Source organism: Lissotriton helveticus (genome assembly GCF_964261635.1).
Source record: "Lissotriton helveticus chromosome 1_1 unlocalized genomic scaffold, aLisHel1.1 SUPER_1_unloc_13, whole genome shotgun sequence".
In the NCBI taxonomy this organism is placed as follows: domain Eukaryota; kingdom Metazoa; phylum Chordata; class Amphibia; order Caudata; family Salamandridae; genus Lissotriton; species Lissotriton helveticus.
Window position 1 is genome coordinate 4240331 of NW_027611652.1, and position 23368 is coordinate 4263698.

General features: G+C 45.3%; 1 protein-coding gene across 1 annotated transcript in view; it reads right to left on the reverse strand.

Annotated features, from left to right (window-relative positions):
* Positions 1 to 346: 346 nt before the first annotated feature.
* The window catches only part of LOC144805528 (uncharacterized), a 64055-nt gene continuing 41033 nt past the window's right edge, over positions 347 to 23368 (reverse strand). Inside the window, exon 2 of the mRNA XM_078672064.1 lies at positions 347 to 4594. Coding sequence (XP_078528190.1) covers positions 2854 to 4594 — 1741 coding nt within the window. The 3' untranslated portion in view covers positions 347 to 2853. The remainder of the gene's footprint in view (positions 4595 to 23368) is intronic.

Below are 23368 nucleotides of genomic sequence, written 5' to 3' on the forward strand. Positions count from 1 at the left end.
CCAATGTACTGTTCTAGTCAGGTTGGCCTTACTATAGCTTAATAGCCTGCTGCAAAGGGCCTGCATCTCGGGGCTAAAACATAGGTTCAGGACCTTTACCAACCGGTATATCCTGAGGCAGAAAGGTTATACGGCTATTAGGCTTTGGTTTTGGTCGTGTACTGCCTCTGTTAGCTTCCTGAAGTTTTCTAATTATGCCCGTGCTCTTGGGAATCACTCCCCGCCTGGAGTGTAATCATAAATCTAGTAGGTAGCAGTCCTATGGTTCACACGACTGTCTCCCAAGGCACTGGATTGTTGCTGTAATATCCAGTTAGTATTTCAATGAATGAACTTCCACTCGATATTCACTGTAAAGTGCTCATTTACTTCAAATTCTTCCTCTTTTTCTGTTCAAATCACATATAATTTGGTGTTATCTTAACACAACATTCCTGCTATGCATCATGAATATTCCCATCATTCCATTGCATTTCGGCAATTGGTCGCCTTCATCAGGGAAATGTTCTAAAAAATAAACATAATATGTTGTACTCCTTAATATCAAGAAGTGCCCATGTTTCAATTACATTAAATGCTTACTGGTGATATACTCTGTGGTTTCACTAGTGTGCTGATCGCTCATATATTACGCGCCGTGTCTTCAGCTGTCCATGTCTGAGTCTCAGTTCTCTATTGCTCTGCAGCGCTCTGGAAGCTGTCTTCGTGCGGGAGATTAACATGTGTGCTCAGCGCACGCTTTTCGACTATGTGTTTCTGTCTTTCGTGTTCGTATTCAGCCCCGTTGTGCATGGTTACTGGTGGCATGTATTTTATTGAATACGAGGTCTGTAGTGTATGTTTCCCCAACTCGTTGTGATTTTGTTTATTTGAGGATGGTATACTGCGATTACTATAAACGTTAGCCCATCTTCAATGCCTCTTAACTGTCTTACTGCGTTAATTAATAGCGCTGCTGTTCATGCCTACGTTTATATTGCAAAGCTTCCCCATACGTTCTAACTGACCGCATTAATCTTATCCAGCTGCTCGCGTGTTCGCTCACCTTCGTTCAGTGTGTTTCTGCTCCCAAACGCCCCTTGCTGTTTCTTCCTGTTGGCGTCTAAGCGATGTCAGTTAACCGCGGCTCTTACGCTGCGTGACATTGTGCGCATGTTCATTGCTGCTTTGACGAAAACCATTGGATTTACCATTTAAATTCCCTCAAGCCACACAGCCTTAATGACAGGGTCGAATTTACTTGTTATTTGTAATGCATGGACGCAACGAACAAAGTTCTGTTATTTATTATGAAAACCTGAATCTTTATATTGAAATGAGGCAATGATATGTATTTATATCATGGTGGCAGGCCAGCCCTACATGTATCAACATTGGACACTAAAAGAACAGTAAACATGCCATTTCCACACAGCGCGCAGCGTATTAATAAAGATTTCACAAAGCAAGAAAGCCTGATTTTCGTTAAAGCAGCAATGCGCATGCGCGCAATGTCACGCAGCGTAAGAGCCGCGGTTAACTGACATCGCTTAGAAGCCAACTCTTCCAGCAAAATACTGGCAAAGTATTTAGATTCAATGTCGAGGAGAGCTATCATTCGGAAGTCATTTCTCTTTCCACTTTTATAGATTGGGTGGATAATAGCGCCTTTCCAGGACTCTGGTATGTTGTGGTTTAGCCTACAGTATGAAAACAGGGAGGCCAAGAGGTCCGACCACAAACCTACGTATGATTTAAACAGGGCCTGAGGAAGACCATTAGCCCCAGGAGCTCCTTCTGACCTTGCTTTCCTGATTGTACGGGCAATGTTCTTTCTTAACACTTCTGGTGTTGTCAAGGTCTCCGTCAAGGGGTCTTCGCTTTGCTCCATTCCGTCAAATGGTTTTGCTTCCAGGACATGATTAGCTAAGTTGTTAGGCTCTGTCTTATCAATGCGTTGAGCTTCAAAAGGTAATAACTCTAAATTAGTTGATGGGGGGCTAGAATGACCGTCCATGTTTGAGTGGTCGCAGAATTGTTTAGGTACAACATGAGTCCATTCTTCTGAGGTTATATTTGCGCTACCATGCCCACTTTTACCTAAAGGACCCTGTTAACTAGAGACCAGAATAACTTTGTGTTGGAGTTCTTGCTTGCTTGAACCAGCTTCAGCCAGAACTGATCCGATGTGATTTGTTTGTCCTTGTATATAGATGATTTGAAGGTTTTTCGTGCTTGCTTGTAGTTGTTAAATTAGCTTGTGTTTCCTGGGTTTTTCCTAGCCAGGCGTAGAGCCAAGTTTCTTTGAGATTTTAACTTTTTTGTTGCTAATGAAATGCGAGGTTGTGTAATGTGCTGATTAGTACGGCTCGTACACGGAAATTCGGACATTGATCATCAGTTGTTCCACATCAGAGCTTCAGAGGTAAATGTCATGCACTGCAAGGGTTAACCCAGAGAGCTGCCGCTCACATTCTCCTGCTTTCACTTCTAGTTTTCTACACAGTTCTCTGGCCGCTGTCACATAACTATTAATGATGCATAAAATGACCAAAACCACAGCCAGTTCTGAAGAATCTTCATTTTGTGCTTGTTAAATAGTTTTGAGTGTGTTGGGTTTATATGTTTTATTACTAATCTCTAAAATTAGCTGAAAATACCCTTTTTAATCCAAACATTGTTCAGGGTGTTGATTTTACAGGTAGCATGGTCAGGTATGCTTGGATTTCTTTTTTTATAACTCTCTCACAGAATAAAAACCAACAATGTTTCTTTACTTTTAGTCCACTTTGTGCTAGTCTCCCAATGGGTGTCCTGATATTTCATGTTTTTCCTAGCTGTAGGGAAATAAACAATAGCAGAGAATAGACACGTTCATTGATGGTGATGGTGGAGTGCTCGCTGATGTTTTTTTAGGTTTGAAGATTGACAAAAGCTTTTTGCACGTTCACTGCCATGATATGGTTTTTCTCCTGTGTGTCTTCGCTGATGAATCCTTAATGTTGAAGATTGACTAAAACTACTTCCACATTCACTGCACTTGAATGGTTTTTCCCCAGTGTGTGTTCTCTGGTGCCGTTTTAGGTCTGATAAACATATAAAGCTCTTCCCACATTCATTGCACTTGAATGGTTTTTCCCCAGTGTGTGTTCTCTGATGCAGTTTTAGGGTTGATAATCGACTAAAGCTCTTCACACATTCATTGCACTTGAATGGTTTTTCCCCAGTGTGTGTTTTCTGATGCCGTTTTAGGTCTGATAAACATATAAAGCTCTTCACACATTCACTGCACTTGAATGGTTTTTCCCCAGTGTGTGTTCTCTGATGCTGTTTTAGGTTTGATAATAGACTAAAGCTCTTCACACATTCATTGCACTTAAATGGTTTTTCCCCAGTGTGTGTTTTCTGATGCTGTTTTAGGTTTGATAATAGACTAAAGCTTTTCACACATTCACTGCACTGGAATGGTTTTTCTCCAGTGTGTGTTCGCTGATGAATCCTTAATGTTGAAGATTGACTAAAACTACTTCTACATTCACTGCAAAGGTATGGTTTTTCCCCAGTGTGTGTTTTGTGATGCTCTTTTAGGGTTGATAAATGACAAAAGCTCTTCAGACATTCACTGCACTTGAATGTTTTTTCTCCAGTGTGTGTTCTCTGGTGCTGTTTTAGGCTTGATAAACATATAAAGCTCTTCCCACATTCATTGCACTTGAATGGTTTTTCCCCAGTGTGTGTTCTCTGATGCTGTTTTAGGTGCGATAATCGACTAAAGCTCTTCACACATTCATTGCACTTTAATGGTTTTTCCCCAGTGTGTGTTTTCTGATGCTGCTTTAGGTTTGATAAAAGACTAAAGCTTTTCACACATTCACTGCACTGGAATGGTTTTTCTCCAGTGTGTGTTCGCTGATGAATCCTTAATGTTGAAGATTGACTAAAACTACTTCCACATTCACTGCAATGGTATGGTTTTTCCGCAGTGTGTGCTCGCTGATGTGTATGTAGGACTGATAAGCTACAAAATCTCTTCACACAATCACTGCACTGAAATGTTTTTTCTCCAGTGTGTGTTAGCTGATGAATCCTTAATGTTGAAGATTCACTAAAACTACTTCCATATTCACTGCACTTGAATGATTTTTCCCCTGTGTGGGTTCGCTCATGCCGTTTTAAGGTTGCTAATTGATTAAAGCGCTTCAGACATTCACTGCACTTGAATGGTTTTTCCCCAGTGTGTGCTCGCTGATGCCGTTTTAGTTTTGATAATTGACAAAAGCTCTTCCCACATTCATTGCATTTGAATGGTTTTTCACCAGTGGGTGTTTTGTGATGCTCTTTCAGGGTTGATAATTGACAAAAGCTCTTCCCACATTCATTGCACTTGAATGGTTTTTCCCCAGTGTGTGTTTTGTGATGCTCTTTCAGGGTTGATAATTGACAAAAGCTCTTCCCACATTCATTGCACTTGAATGGTTTTCCCCCAGTGTGTGTTTTCTGATGGCGTTTTAGGGTTGATAATTGACAAAAGCTTTTCCCACATTCATTGCACTTGAATGGCTTTTCCCCTGTGTGTGTTCGCTGATGACTCATGAGTTTAGATGATTCGGAAAAACTACTTCCACATTCACTGCAAGTGTATGCTTTTTCTTTCTTAGTTAGTGTCTCTGAGTCGGGTATGTATTTTTGTACATCTCTTGACTGTGCTTTCTGAAGGGCCAACATGACTGGTAAAGCACTTGTGTTATTCTCACACTCCCTGTATGCGTGTGGTATTTTGCTCGTTTGCTTTCCGATTAAACACTAAAATGAAAAGGTCACCAAATACTCACCACACTCATAACGTGTGTAAGGCTGCTTTATGGGTGATTGTGTCTTTAGACTGGATAATGGTTCGGCAAGCTTGCGGGTAAAGATCCATCTTCCTTCTGGTCAGTGCACACTGGGACAGTACTCTTGGTTTTATATAGCAGAACCCTCATTTCTTTTAACTTTCAGTTAACTGTGCTTTTCGCTGGTTGTTGTGGAATGACCTGAAAGAGTTTACAATACACCCCCAGCATTGAATAGTGGCCTGATATCACTTTAGGAAGCAGAGTACTGCTGTAACCACCTCATGATCAGAGCTGGTATTGGACATGGTTACATTAGAAGTGATTGATCAGTGTTGCCTTTCTTTTCTAGAGGTCATTTTTTCATCTTCAGGCACGGAGGTGCACAACTGAGAATGGTAGAACCAACGAATTGCCCATGACGGTACTTCCCAAGATGTGTCCGTTTATGTTCAGGTTCGACTGCCTTTGTCGGCACTTAGGTTTTCCTGAATACTTGAACTCCATGTTTCGGGCTTTGCTTTTGCAGAGTTACAGTACTATCTTCATTATTCTTAAACATTTTGTGCAATCAAAGATTGTTTTCTGTAGGATGTAAAGAGATTTAAATTACTTATATGGAAAATACCTGAATGTGCATATACAATTTTTAATTGATTGTAAAAGCATCTCATTTATCACTATTGTTGAAACTTATGAAGACATATTTAAGACTCATTCAACCATACAGAGATATTTGCATAAAAGTTCTTTTATCTTTGAATATCTTTATTCGGCAATATTATCACCATAAAAGAGTACATATACAAAACATTTCAAAATACCGATAAAATTTTGTAAATTACAATAAAAACATGAACACCACATTCGTCAATTTACTAGCATTAATTATGTCCTCAGCTTATGGAACCTCCGGAGTGTTGTTTCAGTAAGCGGGAACGTGTCATCCAAGAACTTCCCAAAAATTTAGCCACCCCACAGATCATACTGGCCGATGAAGAATCTGTAGAGAGGACACGTAGTGCCTGGCTATGGCACCTCAGCCCTAGTTCCCTACAGACGGGTTTCAACCAGAATTTCCGCGCCCCTTTGTAGGCTGGGCAGGCAAAAAACAAGTGAGCCACCGATTCCTTAGGAGCCGCACAGCCGGGGCATGCACGCGAGCGGGCATCTGTATTCGACCATCTCGCCGTAAAGTCATGAACCGGGAGCGTCCCATATCGCAATTTTAGGTACAGTGCACGATCCATTGGTTTAGTTATTAAATCGAGAAAGGGTTCCAATTTTCGCACACACTTAATTGACAAAAATTGGTCAGTAAGTGAGCCCACATTCGTAAGCCTCGTAGCGTTACTCTGTACCCAGTCCCAGTATAGTTTTTTTATAACATCTTTGGGTGGTGGTAATTGCGACTCCCATGCCTCTCTTAGACCCAAGTTGAAAGCCAATTCTTTCAGTTTATTTAGCCATCCTATTTTTTTACCTGTGTCCAGTAGTAATAGTTCATCCAGCCCTTCTGCGTACTTAGCGAGCTCCTAAGTTCTTTTAAACCTTTGCAGGCGTTGGACAGCCCCCGGCCGCCCGACAATGGTAGTGTGCGGAGGACGGCAGGGGGCTGTCCTGACCACGCCCAGTCATAAATCACCCGCACCGCGGCGAAATTCGTGCCACAGTCAACGGGTTAAACATGCCACATCTTATTTATTTCAGCAAAGGTGTTCATAGAGTAACTTAGCAAAAAAAGGGCGCTCACATAGCACACATATAATAGTTACAGCTTTAGGTAGATGCATATGGTCAAGGTTTTGTTAAAACAAGAACAGATCTTGGAGTAAGAGATGGATCAGGAAGACTCAAGACATCAAGGTGGACATCAGGATGTTGTACCATACATCAAATCTTATTGTTCATGGAGGTGACTGGTTTAATTCACTGCTAACTCAATTTTTCGGGAGGATTCCCCTCGCTTTTATCTCAAGGCCTGATTACAGGAGCCTGTTGTGCGCTGATTGTGTTTGGGGCGCTTGTGGCGTAAAGGGGCTCTATCTGGGCCTTGCAGATCAGTTGACTGGGGGTGATGCTTGTATTGTCAACGCTCCGTCCATCATTTCCTTTGGTTTTTCCTTGTAGGCCCTGCATCATGTATCGACCCTTTCCCCATATAAGGTCCCTGCCCAATCTAAAATGGTGGTGCCTCTAAGACTCTAGGAATCTAGATATTGACATAGGACTTAGCATGTCCTTCTTGAAAGAAGGACTATCATGTTCTATAGCTTCTAAGTATTTCCACAGTGGCGGCCATCTTAGAATGATGTTGTTTACTAATTCTACTTAGAATTCCAGACTGGCTCGGTCTATCGAATTTTTAAGTGCGTCCTAGGCCACTGTTCATCCTATACCCACTATCCCTCTAATCTGGATTCTAGCTTCCTAATTGCAAAATCTAGTTTAACCTAATGTATTTCAACTTCCCGTTGTTATATTCACAGCTGGGCCCTCTCTTCAGGATTTGCCGATTTCCACTTAGTAATCGCATGCATATAACGCTGGGAAGCCCAAAACAGAAAGAGTATCTTCTTCTCTCTGGACGTCTTCTGTCATGATGCAGCTGTTTAATGGGCAGTCTTTGTAGAACGTGGTCATGGAACTTTCCTCCAGCCACCCCATGATTTGCTCCATCCCTTCCTTCCTTCATCTGACCATCCCTTCCTTCCTTCATCTGACCATCCCCCCTTCTCCTCCACTCCCCTCAGCTTCCCCCCACGTGAGCATGTAGTACTCCGGTCCCTCACCTCTTTCCACTCTGGAAATTTGGAGCCCTTAGCCATCGATTCCCTTTCTCAAAGATCACTAGACTCCAAACTACACTATCATATTCCCCCATAAACTATCTGAAAGCGTATTCAAGAACTGAAAACACAGGCTTCTCAAATGTCTCCCAGAAACCCTTATTTCCACCCCCTATGTCTGCACAAATAAAGGAGCTAACATAAGTGACCTTATCTTCTACACTAAAAGACCAGCACAATGAAGGAAAGCCCTTTGCTCTCTGCTCCGGATCACTGAATCCACGAAAACTCCCCAAGGTCTCAGACTCTCGGTAACTCCCTCTATTGTTTGCCGAGCAGAGGCAACCATCTCCCTTTATAACAATGGGATTATCCTCCTCCAAGCATCTGAACGCAGCCTAGAATTACTTGATGACTTTTTCCTCACTCATCAAACTCTATGTGATGAATATGTTTCCTCCCTGACCCAAGCTCATCCTAGCCCTTTAGTCATCCCACGGGTACCTCGTTCTGTATCCTCTCCCCACTACTTGTATTGCTCCACCCCCTTCCCTTCCTCCCTATCCACCTTCATCAGATTACCCAACAGCATTCATTTACCATTACCCTTGCAGCTTGTTTCAACCAACATTTTACTTCATAATAGCCTGAACCCTCATCACACCCCTAGAGCAGCAACCACTGAAATACCCTGACTCGATACTAACACCGTCACCTTATTAGTTATTAAACAGTAGATGGTTGAGGTAGTAAACATACATTCCGTAATCCCCATTCAGTACAAAAGAGGTAGATAGTAGTGTATGGATAGCAAAGGTGACTAGTAGTCAACAAAGAATGATCCATGAGGGAATCAGAATGTTTCACAAAACACATTTATTAAACAGTAGGTGGTTGAAGAAGTAAACACACATTTGGTATTCGCCTTCAATATAAAACATGTAGGCAATAATATAATACATGGATCACATAGGTGACTAGAGGTCAACATAGAATTAAAGTCTTAGGATGTGAATTTGTTCATTAGAAGCATTTTTACTTCTTTTTTGAAGGAGGTAAAGGAAGAGATTCCACGTACCACTGGAGGTAGGGAGTTTCAAACCTTCGGTGCAATCCCTGAGAATGCTCTGCAACCAGTTCTTTTTTTATGGAAGGATTGTGGTTTCAGTAGTGAACTCGCACTTCGCAGTTGTCTGAATCCTCCCGATCGCTCAAACTTTAGAGCGAAGTAACTGGAGGTATTATTATGCAGGGCATTATGGGTCATGCAAGCTATCTTTAGGTGCATTCTTGCCTCGTAGGGCAGCCAGTTCAGAACTTTCAAGGACGGAAAGATGTAGTTATTTCTTTTAGTTCCTGATAACAGTTTGGCCGCAACGTTAAGCGATGCCAACCCTACTACACTATACTCCAACAAATCCTCTCTACGGCACTCTACTCCCCCACTCCGCTCTACAACACTGTGATCCTTCACTCCACACAATGACACTGTACTCCAACAAATCTTCTCTACGGCACTCTACTCTCCCACTCCAATCCCACTCCACTCTACGACACTGTGATCCTTCAGTCCACACTATGACACTGTACTCCAACAAATCCTCTATGGTACTCTACTCCCCCACTCCACTCTACGACACTGTGATCCTACACTTCAATCTACGACACTGTACTTCAACAAATCCTCTCTACAGCACTCTACTCCCCACTCCACTCTACGACACTGTGATACTTCACTCCACTCTACAACACTGTACTCCAACAAATCCTCTCATCAGCACTCTACACCCCACTCTACTCTACGACACTGTGATCCTTCGCTCCACTCTACAACACTGTACTCCAACAAATCCTCTCCACAGCACTCTACTCCCCCACTCTACTCTGCAACGCTATAATCCTTCACTCTACACTATGACACTGTGCTCCATAATTATAAGGGACGTAAACCCCGTGTGTTCAAGGCTTTACGTAATTTGATAACAGGTCATGGCTTAGTAGATACTTGGAGTAACATGAATCCCGAATTACCAGGCTATACTTATTACTCGTTTCCACATAGGAAAATGGCACGTTTAGATTATTTTTTTGCTCCCTTATCGATATTAACGGACGCTCAGGTTGAATTATTTCCTAAAGTTACATCTGACCATGCACCAATTGTCTTAAGTATACCTGACTTGAAGATTGCCTTTGAGGGGAGAACTTTTACTTTTGCTAGAAAACTTTGTCTAGATGAAGAGTTTCAGACGGTTATGTCAAAATGGATAAAGGAATTTATTAACGTGAATTTGTGCTCTGCCAGTATAGACATAGTATGGGATACATTTAAAGCTTGCTTCAGAGGGGAGGTGATGAGTTTTGGTTATTATCGTCAGAAAAAGTTAAGGGCGGAAATGCAAGATCTGCATACTGCTTTAAAAAATGTGGAGGAGAATCTAATAAAAGAATTACAAAAAACTGATAGTCAAAGGGATATAAGAGAAGCGGAGGATAAGGTAGCTAGAAGTCGGGCTAAGATTTCTGGGATCTGGAGTAAGGAAAATGCAAGAAAGTATTTGGTACATAAGAGACAATTGCATGAATATGGTGAGGCAATTAGTAGATCCCTCGCTATACGGTTAAAGATGCAATCAACATCAAGATCTATTTCTAAACTGCAGGATCAATATGGTATTGTTCAACAAGATCCAGATAAAATTCTAGATATTTTTCAGCAATTCTATACGGAATTATACACGCAACAAATAGTTAACAGAGTAGATTCAAGATTTGATTTGGGGGATTTTATACAACTAAGTGATAATGATAAGGAGTGGTTGGAAAGACCTTTTTCTCTGGAAGAGTTAGAATTGGCGGTAGAAAGTCTGGCGAATGGTAAGGCTGCAGGACCAGATTACATTCCTGGTGAAGTCTACAAATTATTTTTTGAGCAACTAAAATATATTACGCTGGATACTTTTAGAATGGCACAAAATGGTAAAGCACCATTGTCATGGACTGATGCTACCATTGTGGTTTTCAGTAAAAGCCGATTTCTTTACTCAACTGTGACAGCAAATTGTACTCAAAAGTTATAGCTAACCGCATCTCCAAAGTTATCACCCCGCTAGTCTCCTTAAACCAACATGGATTTATTCCTAATAGAGGTACAGTGACACATATAAATAAAGTTATAACTCTTTTTGATATCGCTCAGGCAGAAAACCGTGCATTGACTTTAATATTACTCGACGCTGAGAAAGCGTTTGATCGCGTAGAATGGCACTATTTGTGGGAGGTAATGCGAAGATCAGGTTTTGGAGATACATTTCTGACTGCAGTTTAAGTGTTATACTCTGCCCCTAATGCTAGAATTGCAGCAATGGGAAAAATCACAAGAGGGACTCGGCAAGGATGCCCGTGTTCGCCATTATTGCTTGCCCTATTTATTAATCCTTTATTAAATAGACTATCCAACACCCCATCAATTACACCATTTATAGCGCAAAACATATCACACACAGTATTTGCTTATGCAGACCATGTTGCGGTGGCTACGGTTAATCCAGACGAGGCGCTAATAGAGATTGAGCGGTTGGCCCTTGAACTTGGTTTATTATCAGGATACAAATTAAACTCTGCAAAGACACAAGTTTTATGTACCGGTAATATTCAAACTAGCGACCCTAGAGTTGTATCTGAAGTAACGTACCTTGGTATCATAATCAAGACTTCTATGAAAGATATTGTTGAAACCAATTGGGTGAGCACACTTCAACATATCAAGCATTCGTTAGACAGATGGGGACGCTTGCAATTAACAATTATTGGCAGAGGGAACATCATTAAAATGAGTATTTTATCAAAAGTTCTATACCTCTAGAGATTCCACTACATTACATTCAACAGTTGCAATCTGTATGTGCAAGATTTCTTTGGGCTCCGGGAAAATCCCGTCGGGCAATGAGACTCGAGAGAGGTGGTCGGGCTATCCCCGATTTCTTGCTATATTTCTATGTATGCTTTTTACAAAGATTGCGACTGTTACTAACCGGGGAATCGGTAGAGGATATGGCAGAGGCACCATCCATATTTTATTTATTGCTAGGAACTCACGCTAGACGCAGCTTATTTAAAGAACTTGAAGGCAATTATTATAAGAGAACACGATATAAGGTTCTGGAATCCGCCTATGCAGTTTGGAGGAAGGTCTCCAGAATGATAAATTTAGGGAAACTGACACATTACACACTGTTCGATGCAGAGAAAATACTACCCTCTATCTTTTGGGACCGGGTTGCTAAAGAATGGATGCAAAGGGGGGTAACGCAAATTGGGGATGTTTGAATCAGATGGGTCGATTGCAACTTATGAGAGCTTGACATCAAAATATCAATTAACTAAATCATCCTTCTTTAAATATCTGCAAGTAAGGGATTTTGTAAATCGAAGGCATATTCTACCTGATACTGTTCCTATAGTAGAGGCTATTCGTACACGGAAAAAAATTGGACTTCTGTATAATATATTAATGGATCATAGACCTGATGACTTACAGAAGTTCAACGTGTATTGGCAGCATCAGCTGGGGGAACCTGGTCTAAGTATAGAAGATGCAATGGTGATGTTCAGGGAAGCGTTCTTATCGGCTAACTTGAAGGCTCAGTTTTTTAAGACTGTGTTTAGATTATATTACACTCCAGTGCGGATGAAGAAGTGGGGCTCACAATATGATGGGAAATGGTTCCATTGTAAAAATGATAATGCTGATAGTATTCATATATTTTTTAGCTGTACTAAACTGCACCCATTGTTGACTCATATTGAAAATGTTCTCACTATGATTACAAAGACTACTGTGAAGATTTCTCCAGCACTTATGCTACTCGGAATAGGGGATAACGTGAAGAAGGCAACTGTTGTATACAAATATAGGTATTTGTTATTTGTGGCTATGACTGCCGCACGTCTTTGTATCGTCTCTGATTGGTTACAAGAGGAACCTCCCGCATTTGAATTTTGGAGAGCAAAATTATATAATCTTTACGAGTTGGAGTGGAGTTTGTATGCTTTAAAGGGGGCAAAGAAACAGAGACTTGGTATGTTAATTTGGGGTGCAATTCATGAACATTTAGCGATGCGAAATGTTGATTGGTTAATCGGCTGTGTAAATGCTCTCATATTGAATTTTATGATTTGTTACATATATGTTTTGTATGTGCTGATGACTTGTCCCCTCGTGAGAACAATAAGAAATTTAAAAATGAAAGACACTGCTCCAACAAATCCTCTCTATGGCACTCTACTCCCACACTCCACTCTACTAAACTGTGATCCTTCACTCCACACTATGACACTGTACTCCAATAAATACTCTCTACGGCACTCTACTCCCTCACTCTACGACACTGTGATCCTTCGCTCCAATCTACGACACTGTACTCCAACAAATCCTCTCTACGGCACTCTACTACCCCACTCCACACTATGGCACTGTGATCCTTCATTACACACTATGACACTGTAATCCAACAAATTCTATCTACGGCACTTTACGCCCCCACTCCACTCTGCGACACTGTGATCTTTCACTACACACTGTGACACTGTACTCCACTAAATCCTCCCTAAGGCGCTCTACTCCCCCACTGCACTCTAAGACACTGTGATCCTTCGCTCCACACTACGACACTGTACTCCAATAAATCCACTCTACGACACTGTACTCTACCAAATCCTCCCTAAGGCACTCTACTCCCCAACTCCACTCTCCGACACTGTGATCCTTCGCTCCACTCTACGACACTGTACCCCAACAAATCCTCCCTAAGGCACTCTACTCCCCCACTCCACTCTACAACACTGTGATCCTTCACTTCACACTAAGACACTGTACACCAACAAATCCTCTCTACGGCACTCTACTCCCTCACTCCACGATGCAATGATCCTTCACTCCACACTATGACAGTTTGCTCCAACAAATCCTCTTGATGGCAATCTACTACCCCACTCCACTCTATGGTACTGTGATCCTTCACTCTACACTATGACACTGTACTCCAATAAATCCTCTCTACGGCAATTTATGCCCCCACTCCACTCTGCAACACTCTGTTCCTTCACTCCACTCTAGGACACTGTACTCCAACAAATCCTCTCTACGGCACTCTACTTCTCCACTCCACTCTACGGCACTGTGATCCTTCACTCCACACTATGACACTGTACTCCAATAAATTCTCTTTACGGTACTTTACGACCCCACTCCACTCTGCGACACTGTGATCTTCCACTACACACTATGACACTGTACTCCACCAAATCCACCCTAAAGCGCTCTACTCCCCCACTGTACTCTAAGACACTGTGAACCTTCACTCCACTCTACGACACTGTACTCCAACAAATACTCTATGGCTCTTTACTCCCCCACTCCACTCTACCACACTGTGATCCTTCGCTCCACTCTACAACACTGTACTCCAACAAATCCGCTTTACGGCACTCTACTCCCCCACTCCACTCTACAACGCTATAATCCTTCACTCTACACTATAACACTATACTCCAACAAATCCTCTCTACGGCACTCTACTCCCTCACTCCACTCTACGACACTGTGATCCTTCTCTTTACTCTACGACACTGTACTCCAACATATCCTCTCTACGGCACTCTACTCCCCCACTCCACTCTACGACACTGTGTTCCTTCACTCCACTCTACGACATCATACTCCAACATATCCTCTATACAGCACTCTACTTGCCAATTCCACTCTGCGACACTGTGATCCTTCGCTCCACTATACGATACTGTGATCCCTCACTCCACACTATGACCCGGTACTCCAACAAATCCTCTCTACGGCACTCTACTGCCCGACTCAACACTATGACACTGTGATCCTTCACTCCACTGTACGACACTGTACTCCAACAAATCCTCTCGTCGGCACTCTACTCCCTCACTCCCCCTTTCCACTCTACAACACTGATCCTTCGCTCCGATCTATGACACTGTACTCCAACAAATCCTCTCTATGCCACTCTACTACCCCACTCCACTCTACGGCACTGTGATCCTTCGCTCCACACCATGACACTGTACGTCAATAAATCCTCTCTACGGAACTTTACGCCCCCACTCCACTCTGCGACACAGTGATATTTCACTACACATTATGATACTGTACTCCACCAAATCCTCCCTACGGCACTCTACTCCCTCACTCTACTCTAAGACATTGTGATCCTTCACTCCACACTACGACACTGTACTCCAACAAATCCTCTCTACGGCACTCTACTTCTCCACTCCACTCTACAACACTTTGATCCTTCACTCCACTCTAGGACACTGTACTCCAACAATTCTTCTCTACAGCACTCTACTCCCCCACTCCACTCTACGACACTGTGTTCCTTCACTCCACTCTACGACACTGTACTCCAACAAATCCACTCTACGACACTGTACTCCAACAAATCCTCTTGTCTGCACTCTACTCCCCCACTCCACACTACCACACTGTGATCCTTCGTTCCACAGTATGACACTTTTCTCCAACAAATCCTCTTTATGGTACTCTACTCTCCCACTCCACGACACTGTGATCCTTCCCTCCACACGATGACATTGTCCTCCAACAAATCCGCTCTACAGCACTCTACTCTCCCACTACACTCTACGACACTGTGTTCCTTCCCTCCACACTATGACACTGATCTCCAACAATTCATCTCTACGGCACTGTACTTCTTCACTCCACTTTATGACACTGTGACCCTTCACTTCACTCTAAGACACTGTACTCCAACAAATCCTCTCTACGGCACTCTACTCCCCCACTCCACTCTACGACACTGTGATAATTCAATCCACACTATATAACTGTACTCCAATAAATCCTCTCTATGGCACTCTACGCCCCTCTCCACTCTACGACACTGTGATCCTTCACTACACACTATGACACTGCACTCCAACATATCCTCTCTTTGGCCCCCACTTCCCCATTCCAATCTGGGAACTATGATCCTTAACTCCATGTACAACACTCTACTCCAACAAATCCTCTCTACGCCGCTCCTTTCCCCCACTCCACTCTACGACACTGTGATCCTTCACTCCACTCTATGGCACTGCACTCCAACAAATCCTCTCTACAGCACTCTACTCTGCCACTCCACTCTACGACACTGTAATCCTTCGCTCCAGTCTACGAGACTGTACTCCAACAAACCCTCTCTACGGCGCTCTACTCTCCCACTCCACTCTACGACACTGTGATCCTTCCATCCACACTATGACACTGTACTCCAACAAATCCTCTCTAAGGCACTCTACTTCCCCACTCCACTCTATGACACTGTACTCCAACAAATCCTCTCTACTCCACTCTACGACACTTTGTTCCTTCATTCAAGTCTACGGCAATGTACTCCAACAAATCCTCTAGTTGGCACTCTACTCCCCCACTCCACTCTACGACGCTATAATCCTTCACTGCACACTATGACACTGTGCTCCATCAAATCCTCTCTATGGCACTCTACTACCCTACTCTACTCTACAACACTGTGAACCTTTACTCTACACTATGACACTGTACTCCAATAAATCCTCTCGACGGCACTCTATGCCCCACTCCACGACACTGTGATCCTTCTCTCCACTATATGACACTGTACTCCAACAAATCTTCTCTACGGCACTCCACTCTAAGACACTCTTATATTTCACTCAACACAATGACACTGCACTCCAACAAACCCTCTCTACGGCACTCTACTCCCCCACTCCACTATACGACACTGTTTTCCAACAAATCCGCTCTACTCCACTCTACGACACTTTGTTCCTTCATTCCACTCTACGACACTGTGCTCCAACAAATCCTCTCTATGGCACTCTACTCCCCCACTCCACTCTACAACACAGTGATCCTTTACTCCACACTATGACACTGTACTCCAAAAAATCCTCTCGACGGCACTCTACGCCCCCACTCCACTCTACGACACTGTGATCCTTCACTACGACACTGTTCTCCAACAAATCCTCTATACGGCACTCTACTCCCCCACTCCACTCCACTCTACAACACTGTACTCCAACAAATCCGCTCTACGGCACTCTACTCTTCCACTCCACTCTACGACACTGTGATCCTTCTCTCCACTATATGACACTGTACTCCAACAAATCCTCTCTATGGCACTCTACTGCCCGACTCCACCCTATGACACTGTGATCAACCTCTTCATACTACGACACTGTATTCCAACATATCCTCACTAGGGCACTCTACTCCCCCACCCCACTCTACGACACTATGATCCTTCACTCCACTCTAAGACACTGTACTCCAACAAATCCTCTTTACAGCACCTTACTCCCCTACTCCACTCTACAACACTGTGATTCTTCACTAAACTCTAGGACACTGTACTCCAACAAATCCTCTCTACGATACTCCACTCCCCAACTCCACTCCAAGACACTGTTATATTTTACTCCACACAATGATACTGCACTCCAACAAACCCTCTTTACGGCACTCTACTCTCCCACTCCACTCTAAGACACTGTGATCCTTCCCTCCACACTATGACACTGTACTCCAACAAATCCTCTCTACAGCACTCTACTCCTTCACTCGACTCTACGACGCTGTGATCCTTCACTCCACACTATGACACTGTACTCCAATAAATCCTCTCTATGGCACTCTATGCCCCACTCCACTCTACGACACTGTGATCCTTCACTACACACTAGGACACTGTACTCCACCAATCCTCTCTTCAGCACCCTACTCCCCAACTACACTCCAAGACACTGTGATCCATCACTCCACACTACAACACTGTACTCCAACAATTACTCTCTACGGCTCTCTACTCCCTCACTCCACTCTACGACACTGTGATCCTTCACTAAACTCCAGGACACTGTACTCCAACAAATCCTCTCTACTGCACTCTACTCCCTCACTCCCCCTTTCCACTCTACAACACTGATCCTTCGCTCCGATCTATGACACTGTACTCCAACAAATCCTCTCTATGCCACTCTACTACCCCACTCCACTCTACGGCACTGTGATCCTTCGCTCCACACCATGACACTGTACGCCAATAAATCCTCTCTATGGAACTTTACGCCCCCACTCCACTCTGCGACACAGTGATCTTTCACTACACATTATGATACTGTACTCCACCAAATCCTCCCTACGGCACTCTACTCCCTCACTCTACTCTAAGACATTGTGATCCTTCACTCCACACTACGACACTGTACTCCAACAAATCCTCTCTACGGCACTCGACTTCTCCACTCCACTCTACAACACTTTGATCCTTCACTCCACTCTAGGACACTGTACTCCAACAATTCTTCTCTACGGCACTCTACTCCCCCACTCCACTCTACGACACTGTGTTCCTTCACTCCACTCTACGACACTGTACTCCAACAAATCCACTCTACGACACTGTACTCCAACAAATACTCTCTATGGCACTCTACTCCCCCACTCCACTCTACGACACTGTGATCCTTCACTCCACTCTAAGACACTGTACTCCAACAAATCCTCTTGTCTGCACTCTACTCCCCTACTCCACACTACCACACTGTGATCCTTCGCTCCACAGTATGACACTTTTCTCCAACAAATCCTCTCGATGGCACTCTACTACCCCACTCTACGGCACTGTGATCCTTCACTCCACTCTACAACACTGTACTCCAACAAATCCTCTCTACGGCACAACATTGTGATCCTTCACTCCACTGTACAACACTGTACTCCAACAAATCCTCTCTACGGCACTCTACTCCCTCACTCTACTCTATGACACTGTGATCCTTCGCTCCGATCTATGACACTGTACTCCACCAAATCCTCCCTAAGGCACTCTACTCCCACACTGCACTCTACGACACTGTGATCATTCACTCTACTCTACGACACTGTACTGCAACAATTCCTCTCGTCGGCACTCTACTCCCCCACTCCACACTACAACACTGTGATCCTTCGCTCCACACTATGACACTTTTCTCCAACAAATCCTCTTTATGGTACTCTACTCTCCCACTCCACGACACTGTGATCCTTCCCTCCACACGATGACATTGTCCTCCAACAAATCCGCTCTACAGCACTCTACTCTCCCACTACACTCTACGACACTGTGTTCCTTCCCTCCACACTATGACACTGATCTCCAACAATTCATCTCTACGGCACTGTACTTCTTCACTCCACTTTATGACACTGTGACCCTTCACTTCACTCTAAGACACTGTACTCCAACAAATCCTCTCTACGGCACTCTACTCCCCCACTCCACTCTACGACACTGTGATAATTCAATCCACACTATATAACTGTACTCCAATAAATCCTCTCTATGGCACTCTACGCCCCTCTCCACTCTACGACACTGTGATCCTTCACTACACACTATGACACTGCACTCCAACATATCCTCTCTTTGGCCCCCACTCCCCCATTCCAATCTGGGAACTATGATCCTTAACTCCATGTACAACACTCTACTCCAACAAATCCTCTCTACGCCGCTCCTTTCCCCCACTCCACTCTACGACACTGTGATCCTTCACTCCACTCTATGGCACTGCACTCCAACAAATCCTCTCTACAGCACTCTACTCTGCCACTCCACTCTACGACACTGTAATCCTTCGCTCCAGTCTACGAGACTGTACTCCAACAAACCCTCTCTACGGCGCTCTACTCTCCCACTCCACTCTACGACACTGTGATCCTTCCATCCACACTATGACACTGTACTCCAACAAATCCTCTCTAAGGCACTCTACTTCCCCACTCCACTCTATGACACTGTACTCCAACAAATCCTCTCTACTCCACTCTACGACACTTTGTTCCTTCATTCCAGTCTACGGCAATGTACTCCAACAAATCCTCTAGTTGGCACTCTACTCCCCCACTCCACTCTACGACGCTATAATCCTTCACTGCACACTATGACACTGTGCTCCAACAAATCCTCTCTATGGCACTCTACTACCCTACTCTACTCTACAACACTGTGAACCTTTACTCTACTCTATCACACTGTACTCCAATAAATCCTCTCGACGGCACTCTATGCCCCACTCCACGACACTGTGATCCTTCTCTCCACTATATGACACTGTACTCCAACAAATCTTCTCTACGGCACTCCACTCTAAGACACTCTTATATTTCACTCAACACAATGACACTGCACTCCAACAAACCCTCTCTACGGCACTCTACTCCCCCACTCCACTATACGACACTGTTTTCCAACAAATCCGCTCTACTCCACTCTACGACACTTTGTTCCTTCATTCCACTCTACGACACTGTGCTCCAACAAATCCTCTCTATGGCACTCTACTCCCACACTCCACTCTACAACACAGTGATCCTTTACTCCACACTATGACACTGTACTCCAAAAAATCCTCTCGACGGCACTCTACGCCCCCACTCCACTCTACGACACTGTGATCCTTCACTACGACACTGTTCTCCAACAAATCCTCTATACGGCACTCTACTCCCCCACTCCACTCCACTCTACAACACTGTACTCCAACAAATCCGCTCTACGGCACTCTACTCTTCCACTCCACTCTACGACACTGTGATCCTTCTCTCCACTATATGACACTGTACTCCAACAAATCCTCTCTATGGCACTCTACTGCCCGACTCCACCCTATGACACTGTGATCAACCTCTTCATACTACGACACTGTATTCCAACATATCCTCACTAGGGCACTCTACTCCCCCACCCCACTCTACGACACTATGATCCTTCACTCCACTCTAAGACACTGTACTCCAACAAATCCTCTTTACAGCACCTTACTCCCCTACTCCACTCTACAACACTGTGATTCTTCACTAAACTCTAGGACACTGTACTCCAACAAATCCTCTCTACGATACTCCACTCCCCAACTCCACTCCAAGACACTGTTATATTTTAGTCCACACAATGATACTGCACTCCAACAAACCCTCTTTACGGCACTCTACTCTCCCACTCCACTCTACGACACTGTGATCCTTCCCTCCACACTATGACACTGTACTCCAATAAATCCTCTCTATGGCACTCTATGCCCCACTCCACTCTACGACACTGTGATCCTTCACTACACACTAGGACACTGTGCTCCACCAATCCTCTCTTCAGCACCCTACTCCCCAACTACACTCCAAGACACTGTGATCCATCACTCCACACTACAACACTGTACTCCAACAATTACTCTCTACGGCTCTCTACTCCCTCACTCCACTCTACGACACTGTGATCCTTCACTAAACTCCAGGACACTGTACTGCAACAAATCCACTCTACGGCACTCCACTCCCCCACTCCACTCTAAGACACTGTTATATTTCACTCCACACAATGACACTGCACTCCAACAAACCCTCTCTACGGCACTCTACTACCCCACTCCACGACACTGTGATCCTTCACTGTGGACCGCGCCCAGCGCCAGAACCCCTGGCCCCCGCAAACGCCACAATGCCAGACTCTGATATGACGCCAGCACCCTCAACGCACTCCACGCACTCAACGCCGGCTGAGATTGCAGCTGCTTCCAGGCTACCCTGAAATGAACCCACGGACCTTTCTCCTGCCGCACCTGCAGCTTCACCTGCAACAGAGCCACCAAACCACCAAGGACCGGACCCAACCACCTCTGCTGCATACTCCTAAACACCCGCTCTGCACGCAAACACACCGTCGAGCTCTGGGACCTGCTCGACTCCTCCACCCCAGACGTTGCCTTCTTGACCGAGACCTGGTGGAACGACTCCTCGGCGCCCGACATCGCCATAGCCATCCCGGACGGCTGCAAAATCACCCGCAGGGATCGCGCTAACTAAATCGGAGGAGGAATAGCCATCGTTCACAAGTCCACCCTCAAGGTCGCCACTCACGCAGACGACACCCTCAACACCGCAGAACATCTGCACTTCCGGATCCACACCGACCCCAACACCACCCTCAGAGGAACACTCATCTACAGACCCCCCGGACCCCGGGCTCAGTTCAGAGACTCCATCGCCGACCTCGCCAGCACACAAACCCTCGCCTCCACGGACTACATCCTCCTCGGGGACCTGAACTTCCACCTCGAGAACAACAACGATGCGAACTCCGCCACCCTGATCGCGAACCTTGGCCTCAGACAACTCGTCACCGCTCCCACCCACGCCGCCGGCCACACTCTGGATCTAGTCTTCTCCACAGGCACCCATGTCGTCTTCGACCACACCACCGAACTCCACTGGACCGACCACCGCTGCATCCATTTCACCTTCAAGAAACCCACCACGCACCACCGCACCCAACAGCAGCCTCGCCGCTGCTGGAGCAAAGTCACCGAAGACCAGCTGATCACCACACTCGCCCAGAACCCACCCACCAACCCCACCAACCCACACGCCGCAGCCTGCAACCTCAGACAGTGGATCGACAACTGCGCCATCACCATCGCTCCGCTCAAGAGACCCTGCAACAGCCACACCAGCAAGAGAGCCACCTGGTTCACCGACGAACTCCAGACCTCAAAACGCACATTCCGGAAACTGGAGAAGATATGGCTCCACAAACGCACACCGGACAACCACGCAGCCCACAAGGACGCCACCCGCAGACATCACCACCTCATCAGATTAGCCAAGAGATCCTCCTACATTACCGCCTGGATACACACGCACATGACAGCAAAGAGCTCTTCAGCATCATAAAGGAACTCTCAACCCCAGCGCCAACACCAACGACATCCCGCCCTCACAAGAACTGTGCGACTCACTAGCCATCTTCTTCCTCCGCAAGATCGCTGACATCCACAACAGCTTCAACACCACGGCCGCCCCGACTACGCCAGACTCCACCTCTTCTGTGAACACCACCAGCGCCAACCGCCTGACCTCCTGGTCCAACGCCAACGACGACAAGACACGCAAGGTCATGACCTCCATCCACTCAGGATCTCCGTCAGACCCGTGCCCACACCACATATTCAACAAAGCAGATGCAGCCATCTCACCCCAACTACGGAAGGTCATCAACATCTCCTTCAAAACAGAGACATTCCCGGAAAGCTGGAAGCACGCCGAAATAAACACCCTCCTCAAGTAGCCCAAGGCGGACACCAAGGACCTCAAGAACTTCAGGCCCATCTCCCTGCTCCCATTTCCAGCGAAGGTCATCGAGAAAATCGTCAACATGCAATTGGCCCGCCACCTCGAAGACAATAACATCTTGGACCCATCCCAGTCCGGATTCAGATAAATCCACAGGACCGAGACAGCCCTCATCGCCGCCACAGACGACATCAGGCGCCAACTAGACAACGGCGAAACATCAGACCTCATCCTCCTGGACCTGTCAGCCGCCTTCGACACGGTCTGCCATCCCACTCTAAAGACACGCCTCCTAGAAGCCAGAATCCAAGAGAAAGCCCTTGACTGGACCACGTCCTTCCTCTCTGGCAGAACCCAGAGCGTCTGCCTCCCACCCTTCCGATCCGAAGCCACCGACATCATCTGCGGCGTCCCCCAGGGCTCATCCCTCAGCCCGACGCTGTTCAAAATCTACATGGCCCCCCTTGCGCATGTGGCCCGCCATCATGACCTCAACATCATCTCCTACGCTGACGACACCCCGCTCATCCTCTCCCTCACCAAGCATCCACACGCCGTCAAAACCAACCTCC